This window comes from Cydia amplana, chromosome 4, assembly GCF_948474715.1.
Source record: "Cydia amplana chromosome 4, ilCydAmpl1.1, whole genome shotgun sequence".
In the NCBI taxonomy this organism is placed as follows: domain Eukaryota; kingdom Metazoa; phylum Arthropoda; class Insecta; order Lepidoptera; family Tortricidae; genus Cydia; species Cydia amplana.
Genome location: NC_086072.1, coordinates 11,343,548 through 11,370,968, shown reverse-complemented (window position 1 = coordinate 11,370,968; position 27,421 = coordinate 11,343,548). Strand labels below are relative to the sequence as shown.

General features: G+C 42.4%; 3 protein-coding genes across 4 annotated transcripts in view; 1 reads left to right on the top strand and 2 right to left on the bottom strand.

Moving 5' to 3' along the window:
- LOC134647233 (negative elongation factor D) overlaps positions 1–27,421 on the top strand; it is a 387,727-nt gene that overhangs the window by 348,372 nt on the left and 11,934 nt on the right. The gene's annotated exons all lie outside the window — the stretch shown is intronic.
- LOC134647623 (uncharacterized) lies at positions 313–7,811 on the bottom strand. The gene is made up of 6 exons (XM_063501980.1): positions 7,710–7,811; positions 3,186–3,300; positions 1,979–2,101; positions 1,456–1,527; positions 1,074–1,220; positions 313–459 (listed from the first exon to the last, which is right to left on the bottom strand). The coding sequence occupies exons 2-6, from the start codon at positions 3,267–3,269 to the stop codon at positions 391–393; spliced, it is 495 nt and encodes a 164-aa protein (XP_063358050.1). The 5' UTR covers positions 3,270–3,300; positions 7,710–7,811; the 3' UTR covers positions 313–390.
- LOC134663274 (exostosin-1) lies at positions 18,273–26,594 on the bottom strand. The gene is made up of 9 exons (XM_063519686.1): positions 25,615–26,594; positions 25,322–25,523; positions 25,059–25,178; positions 24,154–24,336; positions 22,642–22,776; positions 21,706–21,827; positions 20,218–20,398; positions 19,317–19,549; positions 18,273–18,465 (listed from the first exon to the last, which is right to left on the bottom strand). Exons 1-9 carry the CDS (start codon positions 26,487–26,489, stop codon positions 18,285–18,287), a joined length of 2,232 nt encoding a protein of 743 aa, XP_063375756.1. The 5' UTR covers positions 26,490–26,594; the 3' UTR covers positions 18,273–18,284.

Sequence of the window (27,421 nt, the reverse complement as noted above, 5' to 3'; positions counted from 1 at the left end):
ATCGAACTTCACCTCATAGCAACCTTTTCGTAATTAGTTTGAACATACATTTTATGTAACTTTATAAAAAAATACTTAAATTAATCTTATTTATACTCACATACCATTAAACACATCAAATTTAGAAGGAAAACGAAAATACCCGCGTATTTACCCGCGGGTAGGTAAATATCGGGTATATACCGGGTAAATACCCGCTCTCGGGTATTTACCCGGGTAGTTACCCATCTCTAGTAGTAGGTAAAGATGGACCTTAAGAGTAGAGCTACAATAAATACAATTATCTTAGGGTTTATTATTATTTACAACACCGTAAAATAATAATACTAAATCTAATTCAGAATAAATTAAACCTATGACTTTGATTGCACTTCTGAGGGTAGATAATTATCATCTCTTCCTTGGTTTTTTGCCGCCAAATATTTCTTCTTTGTACCTTTGTATATTGGCCATCGAATCCTGTGGAATAAACGAATGTATGTAGTATGAATATAGGTAATATGGTATATGATGAGTCAAGTTTGAATCCCTGTAAGGGCATTTATTTGTCTGTTTACCACAAATATTTGTTCCTGAGTTATGAACGTTTTCTATGTATTTTTCTATTTATTATGTTATGTATATTATATTATGTATTATATCTATAATTACATGTATTTATTTAAGTTTAGTTAAGTTATTAGTCTCGCCCGAGAGTTTTCCATTTTTCCTTTATTTTTAAGCATTATCCCTGTAATATGTATTTATTTATGTTCCCGTACACATTTAATTAGAGTGAGTCCTTCGAAAAAGAAGGAATACTTTAAATACAAAAAATGTACCAGCATTGCGATACACCGAGGAAATGAAATGCCGCCAGCATCCTTGGTACAATGCCTCAAGCAAAAGCCTATTTTAGATCGCCTCTGTATTCAGCGGCGGTATCATGGTCGCATTTTTATCAGTTGTCATGTCATGCGTCACTTTCGCACTTACATATGTACTTGTTAAAACGTGACAAGCATGATGACAAATGATAAAAACCCGACCATCTTAGCCCTACAGCATAATTAATGTGACTTGATTTCAAATACCTTTTTAGCTTCTCTCCACTCCAGCTGGCGGAGACGTTGTAAGCCTTTTAAATTACGATCAAGTATTTTGAGAAACTCTGCTCTAGAGATTTTAGGCGTTGGCGTCGTTCCATTGTCGGCGGGGTCCGGCGCTGCCGTCACTCCGGGCTACGGACATACATTTTACGTATTAATCCATCTAAGTAGAACCAATAATGTATTTCTGTTGCCGCTATAACAATAAATACTAAAAAGTACGGAACCCTCGGTGAGCGAGCCCGACTCGCACTTGTCCGTTTTTTTATTTCGTAGCCCATTATGGGATAGGGCCCTCAAATATTTCCTATGTCATCAATCAAATCATAATAATTAATAATCTAACCGTGAACGGGAAACCACTAACCTGGTCGTCGGTAAACTGCCCATTCACCAAATCCGATATTTGACTGTATGCGCTTTTTGTGTCGTTGACTTGCTGAAACAAAAAATGCATTTTGAGTTACTTATAGTACCTATACTGTACCTAGTGCTGGAAATAACCACGAAATAAAGTCCCATCCCAGTTCGAGTCCTAGTATCGAAACCGAAACAAATTTTTAGTGTTCCGTATAAAACTTTGTTCACGGAACACTTAATGGGATCACTTCGGTCTTGTTTTAAACTCGTCGCGCTCTGAACAGTTCAGTTTGTCTCATCCTTGCATCAAAATACAATTTTGCTAAGGGATCAAGCAGGAAACTCGCCAAATTCTATGGGTGATAATAACTTTGTCCTAACGGTTGTTAAAAAATGTCCACATATAATCTGGATCTGGTACCTACATGGTAGGTACATTATCATATGATGCAGGGCCTTCTTAATTATTGGCAATGTACGATTTTGTATGATACATACGGACTCCAGGTTAACTCTATTATATTATTTACCTCCAAAATTAGATGGAAAATCGTTCCGAAGAAGCCCCATTTGGGTGTCTGTGCGACGCGTTTTCGCGCTTGTACAGTTTGTCGACTAATGCGGTCCTTTGCCATGGATTCATCGGCAGATGGCTGAAAATAATAACACATAATATTTTAAATTCGCGTCTTTACCCATCAAGGAATGGTGTTCCGGACTTTTAACAAGCGTGTGCGGAGCCGAACCCAACACGTAGAGGCTCTTTTGACAATTTAATGAAATAAAAGGGTACACCGGGTGAACCGGGTCTGACCGTACGGTTCATGTATACATAACAAACCACCCTATTAGAGATAGAGTTAGAGATCTTTATTTGCATACCATTGTATAGATGTTACATACATGGACCCTGGAAAGGGTGTAGCAAAAATTAGGTAGTTCACAATATCACAGTTTGCTTATTATTACTTCTTACTAATTATTATCATTCTTACACATTTTCAAAATTTTCTAAATTGCACTTTCTAACTAATACTTCTTGTTAGGTTAGGTTAAACAAGGATTTCTACATATTCGTATTAAGTATAACCGTTCGTTTTACTTAATATAAAATATGTTATAATATACAATTATGTTTATATATACAACACAAGTTACAAAGTACAAGCTACATACAAATATATATAAAATAATATAACTTAAATATATATAAAATAATAAAAGCTTTTTACTTCGCGTTCATCATCATCATCACCAGGCTGTACCTATACATCCCACTGCTAATGCTAGACTTAAGTAGGCCTCCAAAGGAACGTTTGGGGCTTTAAATACACACACAATACGTCTCTTTGCGACCTATTACCGAAAATCAATTTGGTAAGTATCAAATCATATTTAAGTCCCATGACAATAGTAGAACTAGTAGAAGGTACGGAGCCGATATTAAAACCTACAGCATTTGCATTTGGAGCCCCACGGCTCGGCCACGACATTGAGCGACTTGCGAGGGCGGCAGCGATAACCATAGGTTGGAGCGAAACACAGCGATCGGACCTTTCGTTCCCACCTATGGTTGTCGCTGCCTCGGTCGCCGTTGCAAAGTCGTGGCCGAGCCGTAAGTGCGGGGGATATTGCCTGTGCAGGAGAGATCTTGTGCACGACTATGATGAAAGCTTAAACTTGTGCTGCAGTTATAACAACTCTGTAGATATAAATACTGGGGAGTTATTTACGAACTGGCTGTGCAGTGAAGCAAGGCACCGCAACAGCGATGATGGTGATTGCTGCCAGCACGGTGACCGCTCGTTTACCTATCGCCATCTTTGATCTGCTACTCGAACCGACCCTTTTTCTGAAACATTGAACATAAGGTATCATTATGTATGTTGTACCTCTATGTACCTATAACCGATGTCGTCGTCAGAAAACTAATTTCCAATATTCTAGTCGTTTAATTTTCTCTCAAACTCAAAATATTTTAAGTACCAAAGGAATTTGGAATTTAAATAATGAATTTGATGCAATTTTTAAGATTTTCCTCACGTTAGCTCATAGGATCTTAGACAGTTATGTATGATGGGCTAAGAAGCACATAGTTTTTGACCCTCGGCATAGAGAAAAAAATACATAGACTGCTCACTCCATACATCAGTTCAGACTATTAATTTCAGTGTCTACATCTAGCATCGAGTAGCGGAACTATCAGTGCTGCTACTTGACAATAGATGTAGCACCGACCGGAAAGTCTTATCTCAACAGCATAAGACTTTCCGGTCGGTGGCGACATCTATTGTCAAGTAGCAGTACTGATAGTTCCGCTACTCGATGCTAGATGCTAATAGTCTTTTTGGTACTAAAACTGATGTATGGAGTGAGCACTCTATGTATTTTTTTTCTCTATGCCCTCGGTCACAGAATAAATAATAGTACCTACTAAGTACAGACTCGCTCTCTAACAAAACGCGTCTGTTACGATCAGCACAGATATGGCCGCTAGGTGGCGACAGCGCCACGCGCGGCTTATGGCTTTCCCCAAAATTGGGGCCGAACGGATGTACTTTTAGCTACCTGTAGCAAAGCGACGAAATCGCGGAGTGAGACACGCCTGCCTCGGTATGAAGAAAATACCTAAGTAATTACGTAACGTTGCACGACCTACGTAAGTGTTTTTAATTTTTAGTATTATAAATTAACGCGACGATGATAAATTTTATCACCAACCTAAGTATACAGAGGGGCTACCGCGAAAACCGAAATTCGCAAATTGCGGGGATCTTACTCTTTTACTCCAATGAAGGCGTAATTAGAGTAACAAAGAAAAATGCCCGCAATTTGCGAACTTCGATTTTCGCGGTTATAAGTAGTTCAGTTTCCTATTAGGGCCATCTTCGGAGCGATTCTAATTTAACAATTCGTTATGGTTTTGAACTGGGTGACTGAATTGATACGACCTTGACGATCTCGCGCACGACTTTCATTTCATTTCGCATGCACCAACGAGCGTGAGCGATCTTCAAGGTTGTATTAAAATAAAATCAAAACCGTAACAAGTTGTTAAATTTTAATCGGACTCTTGTTCTCCAATTGACATTTGCGCCGCGTAATATAAAGATATTGTTGTATTTCCTCACACGTAACGTTGTACGCAGTGTACAACGTCAACCGCAACCCAAAGCTTTATACTTTAACCTTTAACCTAGCCAATCAGTCCTGTTACATTTAAGGACCATAATACTGTATGAAGACATTGCTGTAGGACTGATGGGCGAGATAGAAAATTGTGAATAAAATTTCACATTTTCTCCATAGTAAATGTATGAAAAAAGTTTTTATTAATTTGTGGCTTTTTAGTACATTATCGTAAGTTGACCCCTAGGAAACTATTGATACTGGATAGGAATGGAATCGATTGGCATACTAAAATAGCATGTAAAAAATAAAAGTTTAAATTTTCATACAAATTGTATGGGAGAAGTTTTCCTCGATTTGTGGCTTTTCTAGCCGGAAATTTTTTTTTGGTTCCATACAAGCTTTTGATCCTCAATAGGAATGGGATCGATTGGCATCAAAAAAAAAGTTTGTCAAAAATGACCTTTTTCTCGCACCCTGTATGTTTTTTCCAAAATCTGTAAAAGCCAATCTTAATTAATTTGAAATCGAGGGAAGGTCTTATAAGACCGTTTTCTCGTAGCAGCACGGGATCTGGTAGCTGCCCTCATTGACCCAAAAAGAAAATCCACCCTGTATATTTAATCTTGCAGATAAGTTTTAGTGATTCTTCGTATTTCAATAAGGTTGGCATAATAGGAGTCTAGTTATAAAAACGTTTACCTATCTATTTACTGCCTTCACTGGAAATCTAATTCTGGGACTGGTTTAGTACAGTCACCTGCAATAACATGTTACTCTTCGAAGGCCGCAGAAATATGTGACACGCTATAATGGCTACTAAATAAGAACGTGTCAGATATTTTTGCGGCCTTCGTTGTGTAACATTTATAGCAAGTGACTGTACTTAGGTAAGTACTTACCTACATGTTGACTCAGTGTGACTCTGACCAGGAAATACTTTGAAGCTGCCAGCTTGCCACAGACATGATCTTCGCAACATTACGGGCTTCATTGCATCACCGACACCGGTAGACAGTAAATAAGTAGATGCATAATTTACCTTATCTCACAGGCGCGCTTTTCCCCATTGTTAATATACTTTGGTACTTCTTGGTTGATCAGACTCACATAACGTTGACAATATTACGTAAACACGCAATTGGAACCTTATTGTCGTTTATTGATGCATTAGTGAACGAGGGCGCGTTATTATATTAAGTAAGAACATATTTCCGATTTAGCTAATTTATTTTCAATAATTATGTTTATTATTGTAAAGTAGGTTATTATTAATTAGTGTCATTAAAGTCAAGTGAAATGATCCAGTTATACAAAATTGCAAAAAAGTGGTGAGGAAAGTTAGCAATCCCTGGTCTGAAACGTTTACCTATAGGTACCTATAAAATAAAAGTGACCAAATTCGGACCTCGTCATAGTTCATACCAACGTATTCTAACTTTCATAATAAGTATGTAAAGATTTTTTAATCTTCCTGCTCTGTATTTAATTAATGGGAATAAATAAGTAAATTAAGTATATATGTTCCCATATAAGGCTACCATACTTTTACCAAAGATATATGTAACTCCGGCCGTATAAGATATGTAAAGCCTAAGGAAAAAAACGTGCCTCGGCAAATCTATAAAAATGTATGCTCGAATAGATGGCGCCATACCTTTGGCCTATACTCGTTTGATATTTAACAATTTTAACACATATCACTGAAAGAATATCTTAGGTCAAATCAAATTACGACTTCCTATAACGGCTGGGTTATAGGTAGTGTTAGTTTGAGCTAATCTATGGTCAGATAGACCGACAAGGCGAAACTGTAGGTACGTTACGTTATGAGCTGAGGGTGTTCCAGCTGCGATCGCACAATTATGTACCTACACCATCCTACACGAAAGTGGTTTGTGGTGCACGTGCGCGTGCTTCGGCTGCTGCTGAAAACCATCGCGCACCCTTAATCTTTTGGACGCCAATGACCGATATATACGCACCGCAGGTCCAACGCCAAAGACGGATTAATCGGTCATAGACCTAGGTGCATATGCATAAAGTTCAATTTCAGTTTTGACACTTCGGTGACGTGGCGTCTGAGTGACAGCTTTTGTGTTTGACACGGCGTCGAAAAGGTTAAGTAGGTAGGTATTTATGGCCGAATGGTGGGATATTTGGGTTCGGCGGTTCCGTGGCCGAATTCTAAAACTGGACTGCATGGTGACGCTTCAGAAATCTGTTGTACAGTACATCGCTAAAATGATGTACAGCTTGTTATTATAGTGTAGTATGTCAGTCTAGGTATAAGGTGGGCCTTATAGACTTGGTTATAGGCCTAACTTTTATTATAGTATTAACTATGGAACCCTTAAAAGCTGATTAATATTTGGGTAAAAAATATTTTTGTTTTTGACGGGCGTAAAATTCATCACGACGGCTTTTGGTGACAGTCGCAAGTAAGCGAGCCAAGCGTCATCAGCATCTGTTCGTCACGGGTAGGTACATTACACCTGCCTGGCTTGTGGTGGTGTTTGCCGCTCCCGTATTGGCTTACCTTACCTACACAGCCACGAATAACTTTGTCGCCCTACCTCTGACACTGCTTTTACACCAAAAATACCCTCAAGGCCTCAACTAGCAATTTCTTTCATTAGTAGGTGTTAAATAGAAATGTCAATAACAACTAAGTATTCGTAGTAAAAAAGAAGCTGATTTGACAATTAAAGCGGGCGAGGTGCTCAAAGTTCGCATAAGAGAAATAATTAATAAGTCTAACCATGATCTATACAACATACAGTTACTTAATTCGTATCAAGGATCAAGGTGACAATTATGGTTATAAAATTAACAACAGCTAGTTTTCTTATATTGGTTACCCGTACTCGTATATCAGAAGCTTTCCTTCGAACTTTAAATAGGAGGTCACTTTGATTTAAAAGACTCAAGTTTTGCCATGCATTTGCCTGGTATCGCCCAATATACATAGTAGGTATGTGGGAATACCCTGCACCAGTGCACCTGTCCACGAACAACAAAATAAATCCTAACAACATGCACACGCATCACATTCACACTTATAAATCACCAAAAAGCCCTTGGCACGTTTCACAATGACATTAACACACGTTCACTAATTTGCACGTTTACCTATCGAAGAGGTGGTCCGTGGATTTAGCAGAAAGTTCGAAGGCACCGGCGGCGCGCGCTGCGTTGCTTGCACTGTCGTTGCTTGTTTACTATTAGCCAGCCAGCTTTACCAGGGATAGTATTCCAACTAATTATCATACCTCGGCGATTCGAATGCTCAGACAAACCAGTGTAAAAGCGCTCTTCGTTAACGCATAGTTGTTACGGCACTTGAGATTACAAGGTGATGGTGTCTTTTGGCGTGCGACTCGCCTGCGCTCACTCGGTAGGTATAATAGGTATGCATCGCAGTACCCGCCAAGCTACCACTTTCGGGCCAAGGCCACCGCCGGATTGCGAAGTCTTCGTTATGTCAGTTAGCGTTCTACTTATGCAATGCTTATACCAATTCAATGCAGTTCGATGGGCCATTTATTAACTCACTAATACATAATCATTATAAATAACCTCTTCTCCGTGTACCTATATATACATATTGCTAAGGATCCTGACTGCCGAATTTTAACTAAAGTGTCATTCAATAGAACTTGCTAACAATGTAAACAAAAGTTACTAGTAAATTGACATTTAGTGTCAATTTTAGTATGGCGGTTTGTTTACATAGTTAGCAAGTTCTATTGAATGACATTTTAGCTAACTTTTGTCATACAATATAAAATGCTCATTACCTTATCAAATAAAGAAACATTTATTTTGTTACCTATTTTAAATCAAAACTTAGAGCACATTTATAATTTAAATATTTTACTACTTAAAAGAATTACAGGATATTAAAAAAAATATTCCAGAGTGAAATTATTTTATGAGAATGAGTATTGAGTATGACTTCATTTTAATGTTAGCATCGACTCCATAGCTCTCTTTATTCTTAAGGTGCTATGAAAACTTCTGAGAGTCCCGAGGCCTGGTGATTATACGTAGAAAAAAAATTTGGTGCCTTGCTCGCTCTAACTAACCCTAGTAGAGTCTGTTTGGAAAGAGAAGAGTCGTGGAATGTATTGGGCCCCAGCATACATTCCACGACTCTTCTCTTTCCGCACAGACTATATATACTAGGGAGTGTTCCCGGTACTGGTTTTCTATACAAATACAGTAGGTACCGGTACCGGGAATTCCCGGTTCTCGCCATACAAATTCAGTACCGGGAGCATTCCATAATTATATACCTAGTGGTATCTGAAAGGCATTATCTGATGAAGTGAATTGCAAACTGGATGGAAAAAAACATTTGAGGAAATTCTAAAATTAAGCTTCAATATAAACTATTTTCCTAATCGGTTGCGCCGTCTAAGTTTTCGCAATCTGCAACTTTCTTAAGTAACACAAAACAAAACCGGTCACATTTAGTCTACCGTGTGCATGTGCAATACATGTATACCACAATGTAGACTATACCTACTACCCATACCACAGAATAAAATAATAGTAGGTACATTAGGTACATACCTACCTACTACCGATACCGTACACTGTACGGTATCGGTACGGCGTACATAAAGGACACTTCCTACAAAACCGAAGTTTGACAGCGATTCAGGGACGAATCATGCTGTCCCTTTATAATGTATGGCACTATCCCTTCCGGCTATTCAGGGTTGTCAAAATTTTAGTCAATATCGCTTCTTAATATATCGTGTTAACCAGGGCCGGATTAACCCTAAGGCAGAGTAGGCAACTGCCTATGGGCCCCGCCTCGGCTAGGGGGCCCCGGCGGCCCAGCGCGCGCCAAAAAAAAAATGTGTTTCATATGGCCAAAATTCATAAATATTTTTTTATAGTACCTACTTATACCTAATGTCCAATATCAGTTTCTCAGACACACAATCATCAAATGATTATGTAAATTATGTTATTTTATAGCTTTTAAAGTCTGTAAATCGAGCTCGAATTTCAGGCTCCCGAGGGCCTAAAACCTCATTAATGAAACTTCGGCCCTCCGAGTAACTCTTGTATGACACATATATTATTGTTGAGTAACATTTGACGACTGGTTCGTATCAGAGCGCTGCTTTCTTACAGCTCGACCTTCGGCGTAGTTAAGTTGTTAAGTATGTGGAGATTGCTGAGCTCGACCTTCAGCCTCACTTTTTACCTCAATTTTTGGTTCCTCTACCAACCTCTTCTTCAGCTTAGCCTTTGGCCTCGCTGCGCCAAGCTCGGCCTGCGGTCTCGCTTTTTAATACAATGGACAATAATGGACAATGGTTGGCGCTGTTATCTAGCTGAGCTTATCCTGAAGCACGGCTTTGACCTCGCATGAAGGCTCGCCTCACTGGGTATTTTTAGGCTTTTTTAACACGCTTTCACAATTTTTTCAGAAAAAATTTCGCGCTCGCTGCGCTCGCGATTTTTATTGCTTTTCCGATTTACCCTGTACTTACATGCTACTTTGACTGGTCAATGAATAATCATTTAAACACATGTAAAATATTTATTATTAGGTTAATTTTAATCATGTGACTCGTATGGTCGGACAATCGCTGTTCAGCCTCGCAAAATATTTAACTACTTATTGAGAAAAAAAAGAGCTCTCCCCACACTGGACGCAAGGAGGAATCGGCAAAAACTAATATAAAAAACCTTTATGTCCACGCAAGAGGGAAAAAGACATCGTTCGGCATGTTCGGATCGGCTCAACCGACACCTGAAGGTTCTCATTACGCAACCGCAAACTTACTTCCCTGTACTGAACAACTGAACTTAATTTATGTATGCAGAATTAACTGTAAGGGGGCCCCGAGCATTGCACTGCCTAGGGGCCCCGACATGCTTAATCCGGCCTTGGTGTTAACTACAGAAAGCTGCGTTAACGCAGCTTGACGCAGCGTAAATATATCTTGCATAGAACCGCCGCCGCCAGGCAACCGTCAAAAAACACCAGTTAGCTCTAATAATGGATGGATCGAGGATTTATTCGTATAAACGCGGCCGCATTTTTGACGTTGGCACCGTAATTTAGTAGCGTGTAACAATAAGAGCGTTAATGACTACGTTCCACAAAACTTACTTTTAAGTACATGTTGTAATCAATTTACCCGTGAATGAGTCAGTTTTATTAACTCCGGTTCGCTAAATTGCTCTACGAAAATGTAATGCACTTAAACTGCTAATGTCGAAAATATATAAAAGTATCCTACCTACAACGTATACCTACATCAATCGGTGCGTATATATTTTCGACATATTTAATTTATGAATTGGTAATTAGGTATTTATATTCCTATTATCCCAAGAACCTATTTCGGCCGATATTTCGTATTGTTGAGTCATTTTCGAAAACTGAGTTTCTGACCTATATGCAAAAAAATACAGATAGGTACTTAACTAGTCCCCGTTCACGACTTTGTCCACATAGAAATTATTAATAAGTTTTTGGCAAAAATTTCATTTTTGGTACAAGCTTTTATCGCTGACTGTACTTTTCTTACGACAGACAACTAATACTCATCGAGACAATTCTAAAAACCCCTAACACAATTAGGTTGCGTTGTTTCATCACAGAGTTCCTATGGCCACCTCCTGTCTCCATCATCAGATCAGTTCGACAGTACCATATTATTGTATTGTCATCAGAACTACATACAGCTGCCAATTTTCATGACACTACGATCCTTGGAAGATGATTAAATTAGTTACCTTAGATTCCATTACATAGTTACATACAGGTCGACCTAAAATGTTAATAAGTTTTTGGCAAAAATTAAATTTTTGGTACACGCTTTTATCGCTGACTGTACTTTTCTTACGACAGACAACTAATACTCATCGAGACAATTCTAAAAACCCCTAACACAATTAGGTTGCGTTGTTTCATCACAGAGTTCCTATGGCCACCTCCTGTCTCCATCATCAGATCAGCTCGATGGTACCATAATATTGCATTGTCATCCGACTTACATGTGTATGCAAAATTTCAGCTCAATCGGAAACCGGGAAGTGGATCAAATTTAACTTGCAAGATTCCATTACAATTTAGTTACATACAGGTCGAGTTTCTATGGCCACCTCCTGTCTCCATCATCAGATCAGCTCGATGGTACCATAATATTGCATTGTCACCCAACTTACATGTGTATGCAAAATTTCAGCTCAATCGTAAACCGGAAAGTGGATCAAATTTAACTTGCAAGATTCCATTACAAGTTAGTTACATACAGGTCGACCTAATAAAAGCGTGTTAAAAATGAAAACCCCCTTCGATAAATATGACCTGGGCGCGTAGCCAACGTGCCAATCCTTAATGCTACGTAGCGTATCGTAGTCTATCGAGTGATAGAGAGAGAGAGGGAGAGAGATGACTACCACACTAGTGCAACAGGGACGTTGCGTTTCGTTCGATTCGTTCCATTGCACGTTGGCTACATTTCCCCTGTACAGTGGGCCAAGAAAGTCATCTACCAGTTTTGACAAAAGTTTCTGCGAGACCTAACGATGGCTAAGGTTGACTTTTCTAACGGAGTTTAAAGTAAATCGACCTTGTTGTCTCATGACGTTCAAACGAACCTCAACCGTAGGGTGGTAGACCACATTTTTGGCCCACTGTACATTCAATTAACCTTTAGGAGTACACGGTCTATCTCCTATTCACGTGTCAGAATATAGCAAAATCAGCCTGTATAAAAATGTGGTTTTCCTATCGTTGCCCCAGCCCCAGCGGAACTTAAGATTAGCGACTTGCGACCTACAAATATTGTACTTTTATTTTAACCGTAAAATCGTAGGTCCGTACCTGAGTTGCACTTACAATCACAACCTATAAATTGGTACTTAATGTGTATATTGTCAAAAAAACCTTCATTTTGTGAACCGGCTTTTAGACTCTCGCGCGAGCCACGAGACGAGCCGCGAGCCGAGCCACGAGACGAGAGTGTAAAGCTGGCCATACACACTAGGGTATGCCTGCACAGTTTTACCTGTACAGTTAAACTGCACAGGTAAACCCTAGCTGGGTGGAGCACACAGACGGCAGCGGTAAACCTGCACAAACTCTCAGTTGTGTAGCCATGGCACCGTCGTCAGCTGTGCTTGATGTTGACGCAGCACTATATTAACGTTATTGTTTTTTTTTTAATGATAAAGCGCAAGAAAGACAAAAAATAACGACTTCGGGGTTGGTCCCATAATAAAAGTTGTTCAATATGAGTATGACCTATATTATCCACACCTCAGAGTATGGTCAGACATATGGTACCAAATCACCATGTATTATACTTCAAGTCTAAAAAAATAATACAAGAATAAAAAACATATTTTATCATCAGGGGAATTAGGCAGGGCTCTGATTTATAAAGTTAATTTAACTCAACTAGCGTTTCATTCCGCTTACGAGACCGCGATCAACTGAGGCCTGCGCAGGCGAACGCCACACACGCTCAGTTTTAACTGTACAGTTCAGGAGCACACAGGTAAAAAATATCTATTTTCATATTCGCGCAGGTTAACTGTGCTTCGTAGAAAACTGCACAGTCGAATGCCACACACGCTCATTTTTACCTGCGCAGTTGAACTGTACAGGTAAAACTGCGCAGGCGTACCCTAGTGTGTATGGCCAGCTTAAGCGCTGGGCTCGTGGCTCGTCTCGCGGCTCGGCTCGCGCTCGCCTGGCTTACGTGGAGGAGCGGTTTTTTGGGCACGAGCCAAAGGGGCTCGCGCGGGACGCGCGCTTGCGTTCACACTCGCGTTCGGCTTGTCATTCGGTTATAAACCTTATGCCGTGCTGTTAGTGTTTAAAATATATTAGCTCGACGAGCTTGCGAGCCACGAGACGAGCCGCGAGCCGAGCCACGAGGCGAGTGTAATCAGTAGCTCGACGGGCTTACGCGCTCGAGGCGAGCCACGAGACGCGCCGCGAGCCGAGCCACGAGCCGAGAGTCTAAACCGGCTATAAGAAACTGCTAACCTTTGCTCTGTTGCAACAACTCGGTATGCGAGTGATACGACAGGCTGTGTTTTGACATGTGACGCACAACAGGTTAAGGCTGCAACCACGACTGATTCAGCTATTTCACACCTTGCAATGAATAGCAATATCATATTTCGAATTTTTTTACGTTCGACATCATCTCACACTTCAATGACTTCTTACTTCTATGGCAGTTGATAGTATAGGTGCATGTGCGTGTGTATCCGCACTTACGGCAGATAACAGGGGGGCTACCGCGAAAACCGAAAATCGCAAATTGCGGGGATCTTTCTCTTTTACTCCAATGAAGGCGTAATTGGAGTGACAGAGAAAAATGCCCGCAATTTGCGAACTTCGATTTTTGCGGTTATAGCCCTAATATGCCAGTGATAATAATGCTGCTATATGATAATAATATCATATAGGTAGGCCAGACTTCCGATACAAAAAAGCAGTTTGCTTATTATTATTTTTTGCCTATAGCGCCTTTAACTTCTGAGCCTTTTGTTGGATAACGGCATAAGTAAATACTGACCTGTACAAAAAATACTCTAAAACTCTAAAGGTCTAAAGTATCCATGAATTCGTAGTAAAAACAGGATATTAGTAGGTATTGGGAAATGAAAGTGTTGATTTTAGTTGGATTCTTACGTCTTCTTCATTTATTTGGTCTAGTGATATAACAGATACTTACCTTGTAACATTTAAATACCTAATGGATAGTTTGAGAAATAAAGTCACAATCAATACCTACTTTTGCATATACAGGGTGTCCCGTAAACGCACAATAATGCGACATGCCCAATCCAATAATAGAGCAACTCATTGGCATAACATCGCACTAGATGGGGCATTACGCAGGCACGTGAGTTAGTAAAATTTGACAATAGCAATCAATATTTCACCACGTTAACAATTGACGTTAAGTAACGATGATGCCTAATGTAAAAGTCCTATGATAATTGTCACCGTTGTGAAACTAGGGCCTGGTATTTAAAACTATTTAATCATAATGTAATGGCTCATGACAGCTAATTATTTTAATTTGTTAAGTGGCCACTTAAATGAGCTCTTAGCTATATTTTTTTCTAACTTAGGCCATTGATATAGTATAAAGAACTGGATACCCAATCAGCCGCCAAAAATGGTTCCACAAAAGTAATGTCAAAACAGATCACGCATCACTTTTTCGTTTAGTCTTGTTTGAAATGCTCAAATGTGAAGTTGTCAACAATTACGAAATGTGCCGTTAAAATATGTAAAAATAACAATGATAAAACAAGGAAAAAGGATGGAATGTATTTCTTTCGGTTAGTTCTTTGGATAGCATTACATAATTTATGTAATCTGGTGGTAATTTTATGGTTTTGAATAAATTAATTTGTTAGTACCAAAGAAGGGATGTCAAGGAACAAAAATCTAATGAGTCGATGTGAGGTCAATATTTTTTTATATTTTTATATTGAATTCATAAGGAATAATATTATGTTTAAATTCAAGATTTCCAAGAAAACCTATGCGACGTGCAAAGTGGACTGCTATTTAATTATAGCAAGAGATAGGAGTGATGCAGTTTTAAACAAGGCAAAACGGCACTTGTGTGTTCGGCCCATTTCCCTGTTTCCGACATATACACCACCAATAAGGGCTACTAACTGTAAATGCTAAACCTGTCTGAACACAGTCTGATTTTTTTATAAAGTATAGGTAGACTTAAAAAAAAAATACAATCAGTACCTAAATGTCCCCGTGCACCCGTGCTATGAGTAAATGTAGATCTTAAATACACAGTTATTTGGTACTACTTATTAGTAGAATTTATTTCAAGACGTATACGAATTAAAAATTTAATTTGTTTGAATTTGAACCACGAATTAATTTTATTTGAGCTCCCGATTAAATTAAATTTGTTTTATTTATTACTTCAATTGGTTTTCCTGTACATATTAAAGTGTACCAAAGTGACTCCATTCGTTCATTATTCTCGTTTGACGTTGTTTGACGTAAATACGTTACGTTTAGTGCCATCGCACTAAATTTTTTAACAGTGTTGGTACTTATGTTTGCAAATTTGACACTTAATGCTTACGACATTAAGCTCTTTTCTGTACGAAACATTTATCTTGACTCAAAATTTACGTAAGCGTTTTTATCATCAATGCAAATGGTGCGAAACGTCATTGGGATCCACATTTGTTGACGTTTTTGTTCTGCTTTGTGTGTCTATTTCTTTTATATTAAGTCAGTGACTTAGGCAATTTAAGATTTGGTACTTGAAAATTAAGTTTCTTTTTCTGTAAACCTGACTGACTGACGTGACGATGCCTCCTCGAGTGCGATGTATGCTCGTTAGATAACAATTAAGCTTTGGTTTCCTCCGATAGCGGTGCCGTCATATAGCGGCCGTCTCCATACAAATACTACGACATCCATATTTAGCCGTATTATTTAGTATGGAGACGGCCGCTATATGACGGCACCGCTTTCGGAGGAATCCAAAGCTTTAGAGTCCAGTATGTTTTGAGTGACAGTAATAACTTCTAATTTTAACACATTCATTGCCACCCAGCCAAACAAGACATCCGCGCCAAAAATTTCGTCATATAAAGCTGTAGTACCACGATCCCGACTATCGGGTCGTCCGGCCTGGGAACGAAATCATAAAATACCCGATAGTCGGGTTTTCGGCACTGAATGTGTTAAGACTAACACGGGACTTAATCGCGTAATACTGTTGGAAACATAATTTATTGTCTATGCCGTACATTATCTGTCAAAGATGTGATCTGTGGTCCTGCTCTTTCTCTCTGGCTCTCAGCTCTGCAGCCGTAAGGTTTTGTGTTCCATTTATAATATTTTTATACAATTTACCACTTTTACAAAAACAATTTTAATCTTTATAATGTTAAATTAATACACACTCATATACCTATAAATTTATGGCGTTAATTATTTCTTAATCTCGGTAGTCCTTCGCCTGCTTCCCTGTGCTCTTGCTCTTAATATGTCGAATAAAATTAAAAACTTACCGTTTATTTCGTCAGGTGACAGACAAAACTCACTAATTACTACCACCTGCCACAAGTTAATAGCCATAGTGAACCATATTAATACCCAAAAGAGGTTGATTTTTGTTTAATTATTTTTAGTAAGTAATGAGTTTTGGTTGTCATCTGACGATTGATGGCCTGACGCTTCGAACGTGACGTGGTCACAGGCATCCTGCCTGTCAGGCCATAAAAAGTTTTACGCGATTAAGTCCCGTGTTAGTTTCAATTTTAAATCAATGTATGTAGTAAAAACTTCATTCATTCATAATTATACTAATGATTATATATAATGTAGAGTAGCTACATATGTAAAGTCAGCTGCAGTGATAACTGTCCTCCTGCAAAGATTTTTTCTTGCAGGGGGGGTCAACTATCTTTACAGCAGACTGTATACACTAAAGTAAAGCTTTATTTGCGCACTGGGTACCTAAATGTTGATAGTAACTTAGTACTTATTAGTTTTCTTTCACACCCCTTTGTACCTATCATCGATTGTTTATGAGACCCCTGGTATACTCGATTTCTGCGTATCAACACTTACACTTATCTACTCTTAACTTGGGCTGCTTTTAAGAAAAGGTGAGGATGGAATTAAAAATCGCTCTCATCGACGAAAGTATAAGTACTTTTTAGTTAAAAGCATCACATGTACTTATGCTATACAAAATCGTATTCTAATCATTTGGTATATAAACCGTATGCCCGATTTTTTTTCTTCCTCGTGAGATAAGCCTTTAACATTTTATATATGAATGAGTTTACATAGGTACCTAACCTATTCTATCACGATGGCGCGTGGCGGTGCCAGCTTACAACGGCTGTATAAGATAGCACTTATACTGTTTTTATTTATTTTTATAGACATGTGGATTAGAATGCGAAAATTCCATGTTTCAGTTTTTTGGTGAACTAAACTAGCTAAAGGCTAAAAAACTAAAATTGTTAAGTAGGATAAATCCCTACCAGTATTATACATATAGATGTGATAGTAACTGTATGTCTGTTACCTCTTCACGCTTAAACAGGTGAACCGATTTAGATGAAATTTGGTATGGAGGATGGAGGTGGAGATAGTTTGAGGCCCGAGGAAGGAGGGTAGTTTTTATCAATCGTGGACGTAATAATAAATTATAATATAAGGTAATCGATAACGTATATTCGCATTGTTATGGCAGGTGTCCGGACTTCTTTACAATAGCCCAGTCTCATTGTCCACTCAAACTTCAATCCATGGACCGGTAGGTATACTGTTCACTTTTTCTACAATACGCACTACAATAATAGACACCAATGCCAGCTGGGCGTTTTTTTTTAAGTTGTCCCCTACACTTTTTTTTCAAATTTGGGATTTTTTATGTTATTTCCACTCAGAATCACGAGCTCTTTCTATCCTAAAAATGGAGTATCTATATGGTCCAGTTTTTTTTTTTCAAATTAGACATTTTATATCCTCGGAAGAAGTGGTAACTTTTTTCCTCCAAAATTAAATCTGAGTAACTGCACTGAATTAAACTGTCGTTCACATATTATTGTTTTATATTATTGTTTGTTATTATTGTTTTTGTATTATTGTTTTGTGACTTACCTATGTAAGTCACAAGATGAAGCTTACTGGGAACCTAATTAGGAAGCGACCAGCTCCATTTTCCTATACTTCTTCCTGAGCGTGGAGACGGGGTCCTTGAAGAGTATGGGGTCGAGCCGCAGCACGGAGCGCACCAGCGGCATGTAACCCCACGCCGCCGCGAATGTGTTCAGGCAGGACTGCCGCTGCACGAAGTGCTCCGGGTCGCTCCAAGACGACCTGCGACCAAAGTGGACTTTAGGTATACTACATTTCAAATACCAAGGCCCGATTGCACTTGAGACGGTCATTGGGCGTTAACAATAGGATTAGTGATAACAAAAGATACCTGGCTAGAGCAAAAGTGCTTAAACGCCTTTTAAACAATGCAGATTGCACCGACGCGTGCCAATTTGAAGTATTTTGAAGTGCTCCAAATTAGATAACAAAAGGCAAACATTATGAGCCCCATTGTTAAGTTTCAAGTGCAATCGGGCCTTGGTATTTGAAATGTAGTATAATTAGGGCCGATGTATGGTGCTTAGGAGGTTGCATCATGCAGACAGTGACGGCTAAACTGGTCAAATTCATCGTAACATTTTCGTTCCGATATAAATAAGGATATGTCCATTATGGCCCGATATATTTTGGCGACTTTGGCCGTCGCTATTTGATATATTGACTGTACAGTCAATGTATCAAATAGCGACTGAACTACGCAGCGACTGACTGTACAGTCAGCAGCAGAAGTTGCTAAGCGGGCGAGGTGTTCAAAATTACCTTGACGCGCCCTCGTTCTCTTAACAATAAAGTCGCGTCAAGATCATTTTGATCACCTGGCCCGCTTAGCAACTTCTGCTGCTGACTGTATATAATGTGCTAACAGTTTAATAGCTTTGCTACAGCTACCATAATATACTGCTTTAGCTTAGGGAGGGATCGGTTTCGATAATGTTTCTTTACGCAATCTTTTGGTGGTTACTACCAGTCACTACACTTATTACTATACAGGAAAGAGTTGAATGCCCTCAAGTCCATAAAAAAAAAAAAAATTGAATAGTTGTAGACTACTGAAGGTCAGCGACCTGTACCGGTGGTGCTTGTAGCGGCGGCGCTGCGCCAGCTTGAGCGGCGGGCGGCGCGTGTAGTGCGCCACGAGGCAGTTGAGCAGGATGTCCTCGCAGTTGCGCGCGCGGCGCACGGCGCGGCGCAGCGCGGGCGGCGCGGCGCTGTAGGCGGCCAGCCACGCGCGGTGCACCAGCGCCGCGCCCGGCAGCACCAGCGAGTACGCGCCGCCCCACTTGCTGCTGTAGCCCCATGCGTTCTGTGCACAGGCAACGACACGTGACACGTTAGCGTGCGGCCGAATTAACAGCTTTTTAGGGTTCCGTACCCAAAGGGTAAAAACGGGACCCTATTACTAAGACCCCGCTGTCCGTCCGTCTGTCACCAGGCTGTATCTCACGAACCGTGATAGCTAGATAGTTGAAATTTTCACAGATGATGTATTTCTGTTGCCGCTATAACAACAAATACTAAAAACAGAATAAAATAAAGATTTAAGTGGGGCTCCAATACAACAAACGTGATTTTTGACCGAAGTTAAGCAACGTCGGGCGGGGTCAGTACTTGGATGGGTGACCGTTTTTTTGCTTGTTTTGCTCAAATTTTTGTTGATGGTGCGGAACCCTCCGTGCGCGAGTCCGACTCGCACTTGGCCGGTTTTTTTTTAAAACGCGGTTAAAGAGGTGCCTGTTATTATAATTTAATAATTTCAGGCTTTTATGGCCAAAGCCTCATCCTAGAAGTGTAAACGCGTAGGACGGCTACCCTACGATGCGGCTACGCATTATGGAATTCTTCTCACAGGGGGAAGCCGAGTCACACAGCCGGAAGCGGCGCATCACCCAGTGAGAAAACCATCACGGTCAATACCGGGCGGCATTTGGACTCTATTTAAATACTGGGAAGGTTCAAAATCAAACAACGCACCTTAGCCTCGTCCCAGAAGTGTGAGCGCGCCGGGTAGCCGACGATGCGCTCCGGGAAGTCCTTCCACACGCGGAAGGCGAAGTCCAGCTCCTCGGCCAGCAGCGGCGCGTCGCCGTCCAGCGAGAACACGGCCGCCGTCGGCACCGCCCACAGCGGCTGCCAGCGCGCCGACACGCCCTCCCTGATAGACACAACAAAATATTACATAAAAACCGGCCAAGTGCGAGTAGACTCGCGCACGGAGGGTTCCGCACCATCAACATAAAATAGAGCAAAACAAGCAAAAAAACGGTCACCCATCCAAGTACCGACCCCGCCCGACGTTGCTTAACTTCGGTCAAAAATCACGTTTGTTGTATGGGAGCCCCACTTAAATCTTTATTTTATTCTGTTTTTAGTATTTGTTGTTATAGCGGCAACAGAAATACATCATCTGTGAAAATTTCAACTGTCTAGCTATCACGGTTCGTGAGATACAGCCTGGTGACAGACGGACGGACGGACGGACAGCGGAGTCTTAGTAATAGGGTCCCGTTTTTACCCTTTGGGTACGGAACCCTAATTAGCCTCAGTTTCCTACAGATGTACACCTAAAGCAGAGAGTACTTTTACTATTGTCGCTTAGTCAAAATTTCACCACCGAGCAAGATAGGTGATTATATGACACTAGAGAAAGTGGTTTGAAATAGAGCTTCAAACCCAAGAAGGACTGTGTCTCGATTACACAGGGTTTTTTTGGGGGGGTTTTTTGGGACTTGAGGGCATTTCACAAGTTGTTAGTAAAAATTATCGATTATCGTCGACGTCTACTGGGGGGAGTCCTTATTAAGGAGCCGGAAATAAAATGTTTTGGCTCTCTTTTATTTGCGGCGCGCACTAACGACTTAAGGCTTCGTCACACAGGCGCGTTTTCCGGGCGGGCGTGAGCGGGCGCGCCGCTTTTACATATAAAACGCGCCGCCCGGAAAACGCGCCTGTGTCCTGTGTGTCGAAGACTTTAGAGACGACACTTTAAGATAACTAGTAGTTCGCCCCGAACTGAGAACTCGCGGTTCGCCAAAATGTTAGATCATTATTTTAAAATTGTAAATTTAAAAACTATATTATAAATGTGTAAGCCGAGCACTTTCATTTGATACCAAACTCGACCCTATTTTCTTGCAAAAAAAATGACCAGAATAGCAAGACCCCTCACAAATAGCTTTTAGCCTTCTAAGCTCTTCTAGCTCAATAACCCCTTGATCGAGTCTGCTCATAATTTAATGGCTAAAATATAATGCCCTCGACTACACGTTTACCCAATTTCATTTAAATTAGAACAAATTTACTTAAGTTATTGTGTATCAAACTATCCTCTGATAGTTCAGCTTAAAAACATCGAAATGCCGGGATGTGCCCCTAGCCAGCCGTGTGCTCCAAGTTGAATGTAAGAACTTCACTTCGCTTCGCTCGCTCGTTCGATAAAAAAATGTTTGAATGATTAGTTACCCAGGATAGTGAGTAGTAGCATCTATGACGAGCACGGGCAGAGGGTCGCGCGGGTCGCCCGCGGCGCGCGCCAGCGACTTCAGCGACGGCGCCGCGCGGTCGCTGTCCCACACGATTACCACCTGTTACACACAGTCATATTAATATATTACTCATTTTTCTAATCAAAGGATCATCGTTTGAACTTCATGTTAATACATTACGGTAACCATAAATCCCATCAAAAACATTTTCATGTCAAATGTGCCAAGACGCGACAATAAGGAATTTAAGGTTATAAGGTATCATATAGAGCCAAGCTTCTAACTCTAGAAGCCCTAACTTCACAACTGGCCTGCACGTACAGCAGCGCGGGGAGACGTGGCCGGATTAGGTCTAAACTTGAACACACGGTGTGTACCGACCTTCTCCGCGTGCTCGCTGGACGCTATGCTGGCCAGCAGGCGGTGCAGCGCGGGCGACGTGGCCTGCACATACAGCAGCGCGGTGAGACATGCCAGGAGTAGCTGTAAACTTGAACACACGGTGTGTACCGACCTTCTCCGCGTGCTCGCTGGACGCTATGCTGGCCAGCAGGCGGTGCAGCGCGGGCGACGTGGCCTGCACGTACAGCAGCGCGGTGAGACATGCCAGGAGTAGCTGTAAACTTGAACACACGGTGTGTACCGACCTTCTCCGCGTGCTCGCTGGACGCTATGCTGGCCAGCAGGCGGTGCAGCGCGGGCGACGTGGCCTGCACGTACAGCAGCGCGGTGAGACATGCCAGGAGTAGCTGTAAACTTGAACGCACGGTGTGTACCGACCTTCTCCGCGTGCTCGCTGGACGCTATGCTGGCCAGCAGGCGGTGCAGCGCGGGCGACGTGGCCTGCACGTACAGCAGCGCGGTGAGACATGGCAGGAGTAGCTGTAAACTTGAACGCACGGTGTGTACCGACCTTCTCCGCGTGCTCGCTGGACGCTATGCTGGCCAGCAAGCGGTGCAGCGCGGGCGACGTGGCCTGCACGTACAGCAGCGCGGTGAACGACGTGCCCGGCGTGGGCGGCGGCGCAGCGTGGGGCACATCGGGCGCCTACAAAATAATCAATAAATAAATATTGGACAGTCGTACCGGGATTCAAACCCGGGACCTTTAGCTTTGTGGGCAGAGTCACTTTCGTCTTTCGTCTAGGCTACTTCACGTCTTCTTTTTTTTTTCTAAGAAATTGTAATAGCAAATGTGTTATCAATAACCGGTCGGACAAAATCGATACATATGTCCCGAAAAAACACATTTATGGATGTGTGAATATTATTGTAGCGTCCAGTGATCATTAGATCGGCAAAAGAGAGTCTGCCGAGTTGGCACCAGCTAATGGAGCTTTTCTGTGCACGTGTGTGTACCCAGAACGGCACCATCACCAAGCTATCATGTCCAGCACGTTTCACACAAGCGGCTCGTTCATCGCTCAGCGTCGTGTACCTGCAGCGGCTGGGGCGGGGTGGGCGCGAGGCGGGGTGGAGGCGGCGCGGGCGCGGCGCGCGGGAGCTGCGCGCGCGAGTCCCCGTACGTGGCCGGCGAGCCCAGCGCGCCCGGCCAGCTGTTCCACACTCGTGTAGGTACCTGGAGCGGCTGGGGCGGGGTGGGCGCGAGGCGGGGTGGAGGCGGCGCGGGCGCGGCGCGCGGGAGCTGCGCGCGCGAGTCCCCGTACGTGGCCGGCGAGCCCAGCGCGCCCGGCCAGCTGTTCCACACTCGTGTAGGTACCTGGAGCGGCTGGGGCGGGGTGGGCGCGAGGCGGGGTGGAGGCGGCGCGGGCGCGGCGCGCGGGAGCTGCGCGCGCGAGTCCCCGTACGTGGCCGGCGAGCCCAGCGCGCCCGGCCAGCTGTTCCACACTCGTGTAGGTACCTGGAGCGGCTGGGGCGGGGTGGGCGCGAGGCGGGGTGGAGGCGGCGCGGGCGCGGCGCGCGGGAGCTGCGCGCGCGAGTCCCCGTACGTGGCCGGCGAGCCCAGCGCGCCCGGCCAGCTGTTCCACACTCGTGTAGGTACCTGGAGCGGCTGGGGCGGGGTGGGCGCGAGGCGGGGTGGAGGCGGCGCGGGCGCGGCGCGCGGGAGCTGCGCGCGCGAGTCCCCGTACGTGGCCGGCGAGCCCAGCGCGCCCGGCCAGCTGTTCCACACTCGTGTAGGTACCTGGAGCGGCTGGGGCGGGGTGGGCGCGAGGCGGGGTGGAGGCGGCGCGGGCGCGGCGCGCGGGAGCTGCGCGCGCGAGTCCCCGTACGTGGCCGGCGAGCCCAGCGCGCCCGGCCAGCTGTTCCACACTCGTGTAGGTACCTGGAGCGGCTGGGGCGGGGTGGGCGCGAGGCGGGGTGGAGGCGGCGCGGGCGCGGCGCGCGGGAGCTGCGCGCGCGAGTCCCCGTACGTGGCCGGCGAGCCCAGCGCGCCCGGCCAGCTGTTCCACACTCGTGTAGGTACCTGGAGCGGCTGGGGCGGGGTGGGCGCGAGGCGGGGTGGAGGCGGCGCGGGCGCGGCGCGCGGGAGCTGCGCGCGCGAGTCCCCGTACGTGGCCGGCGAGCCCAGCGCGCCCGGCCAGCTGTTCCACACGAGGGCCTCGCGCTGCCGCGACGTGCGGTGCATGAGCACGCGCTCAAATATTATCTGACGAAATAGATCAAAGTGATAATAATGTTGTAACGGTACTATGCCGCTGAAGTGTTCGGGCACACTTGAATATAAATGAAAATGAGTGAAAACGCGGCGCCACTATGAAAACCATAGAAGAAATCACAGAAAACAAAATACTTAGCCTGGCCCAGCCTATAGGCTAATGTCGGTTCCATAGTTTTTGGTTTTCCGTGGAAGAAATGCCTAGTCGTAAATAATTCAATATTTCTTATACTAGTATCTAAAAATAGGTTAAATACCTAAATAAGTAAAATAGTCTAAAACAGTATGTAAAGAAAGGAGCCTATTTCTGCCAACAAACTGTTATACAGTTTGGCGGAGGTTGTACTTAGTATGTAAAAATATATTGTTTCCGTGAATAAATGTTTTTTTTCGTGCAATTTTATTTACCGACAGGTCAAGAAAAAACAAACCACCCAAAGAACAAATTGTCACGCAAAGCAGCCCGTCAGTGAACACATGCCGGCGAATATGCCTCTGGCGAGGCACGTGTTCGAAGCGTGCTCGGCGTGAAGGCGTAAATTACCTCGCGACGGTGTTCGTTCTACCCTACTTCGTTCTAAATATTGTGGAACTCACCTGATGAATGTGCATAATGTAGGTTATTTTTATAAAGAAAACTTTTTAAAACTTCAACATTACTCAAGATAATAATATTTTGATAAAAGTAGAGAAAATATAAAGGAAATACTTACTTCTATTGTTGTGAAGGCAATTTTTTCAATAGAGGAAAAATATTGCTCCCATAATAATTGGGTTTGCTGCCGCAGCGCGAGGATACGCTCGGGCGACACCGACCGCACCAGTTCTGGTACCTGCCACCAGAAATACACAAAACTATTAATTGCTGTAAAATAAAATGTTAGTGGAGGACTACTTTTGTTACTTCTAGCTATCAATTAATCATAAACCTAGCCCAGGGTTGGCAATGCAATCGTCCGAGGTTATTATCTATTACCTGCAGAAGTAGGCGTTCGTCGGCCCAGATGACGGCGCGGCGCCAGTCGATGCGCTCGTCGAACGGCAACCGCCAGCCGTTGCTCAGCAGCACCGGCACGCAGCCCGCCGCCAGAGACTCCAGGAAGCGATACGAGCCCAGGCGTCTCCCACGAGCAACCAGGCAGAATGTGGAATTTGCCAACAGCTGCTCATAATCAAATCTGAAATATTCAGGGTTTATAAATTCATAGTTTTAGAAAATTTGCAGCTGGCAATGCACATATTTAGTAAAGATGAATTAGACAAACTTACTTATCATATTCTCGATTATCTTCATCACATCGTTCATCCCTTAAATGTTTCCATGACTTTCCATGTCGGCAAGTTGTAACCAGAACCATGTTATTACCATCATGTAGATGCCACAAGGAATTTCTTGTTTCACTGCCTATTCCATGCACATAACGTTTACCCTTAAATGCCAATAAATGCCGTCTCGGTGCCGGGAAGGGATTGGCGGTGGCTGCAGCGGGTGATCCCCCGTGTTCAGGATGTTCCTTATGGAATAATGGAAGAGAAATATCAAATCCTTCACGAAAAATCGACTCAGATGCACTAGCGCGTGCCAGTATGGCTTCACCAGGCTCAAAGCCCAAAGCACTTTCTGAATAATCAGGCCAAGTACCAGCATATAAGTTAAATATCAAGTGATTACGACCATTATTCCAATATGGTAGCCTTGACAGGCGTGCTGCGACATCAGGAGCGTGTTCTGGAGACAGTGGGTCTGCATCCAGTGTATCCACTGCTGGCAGAAACAGACATGCTTCATTTGGATCCCTTGTTGCATACTGAGATTCTCTTATAACTGATAATACTTTTCGATATGATGCACTAACAGGCCCATCAGTAGGGTAGACATAAATTTTAGGATCAGTTCCACACTTTGTAAAATCAAAACAGGTTTCCATGCGACAAGGCCTTGGTGCAGAATGTGGTCTTCTCTGTTCTCTTGGAGGCATCTCTGACAGTTCATCTAATGTAGCATATGAGGGCAGCTGGTCCAAATAACTGCTTTGAGCTGTGTCTGATTTTATATGTTGACTGCTGAAGTAGAAATATACTAAAAATGCACATGATATAACAAGTGTCATATATCGCTTCTTTGCCTGCATTTTATCAACCATAAGACAATAGAGTTGAAATTAGGTTTCTAATGTTCTATTTACAAGGCATACTGATAAGATCATCCTCAAATTTCCATGAGACCTTATTGTTGCCAATTGTAATGCCTGCAAGAAAAACATTTTGCTTAGTGTGGTTTTTGTGCTTGGAAGGTAGGTGTATCGTATACATTAGCAAATTAAAGAGTTCCTTGTTTTCACTCAAATACAGGAAACAAACGGGTAAATAAAAAAAAAAGTATACTGATTACATACTTAAGGAAAGATAAAAATCTTTACATTTATAAGTTGTTAAACAGATTTTTATTTATGTATATTTTTTTAGATAAGGCAAATACCATTACCATAACAAATCCCAGAACTTTTCTGAACGGGTATAAATGTTTTTAACGCTAACTTACATTTTTAATGAATTCCCGAAAAACGATCTTTTTTCCATGTTCAATTTTAAAACATACACTCAGAGAACACTTCAAATAAACTGGTAAATAACCAGTAACGAAGTTGAAAAAATTATGATTAGTTATTTATTTATTTTCCTTGATCCAATTGTCTCTGAAAAGTCTGAATTTATCAAATTAAATATGTCAAAATTGACAAAGTATTTTTAGCGCCTCTACACACCTTCGACAATTGAAAAAATCAGGTCGTGTGTGATGTATTAAATGCATAGCTAACTATTGACACACTATACCACGGCGGTATTCCAGTGTGTTGAGGCTTTAAATGTAGCGCAATCGCTGCAATTCATTTCTGGCTCTGGCAACACTGAGTGACGTGACAGAAAAAAAAGACGCCGGGCCGGTGATGGCGACTTTTCCGCAAGTTAACCAATTTAACCATTAAATTTTGTGTTACAAAACTGTGATAGAAACTTGCTATCACAATTTTGAAGATTTGGGATTCGATCAAAAGTTTTTAATAAATGTATGTAT

Coding starts and splice junctions, on each gene's coding strand:
- LOC134663274 (XM_063519686.1), bottom strand. CDS start 26,489: ATGGTTGATAAAATGCAGGCAAAGAAGCGATATATGACACTTGTTATA. Junction 25,524..25,614: donor GATAATCGAGAATATGATAA/GTAAGTTTGTCT, acceptor TGAATATTTCAG/ATTTGATTATGAGCAGCTGT. Junction 19,550..20,217: donor ACTTCTGGGACGAGGCTAAG/GTGCGTTGTTTG, acceptor GCCTGTGCACAG/AACGCATGGGGCTACAGCAG.
- LOC134647623 (XM_063501980.1), bottom strand. CDS start 3,269: ATGGCGATAGGTAAACGAGCGGTCACCGTGCTGGCAGCAATCACCATC. Junction 2,102..3,185: donor CTTGCTTCACTGCACAGCCA/GTTCGTAAATAA, acceptor TATTATTTTCAG/CCATCTGCCGATGAATCCAT. Junction 460..1,073: donor AGTGGAGAGAAGCTAAAAAG/GTATTTGAAATC, acceptor TTTATTCCACAG/GATTCGATGGCCAATATACA.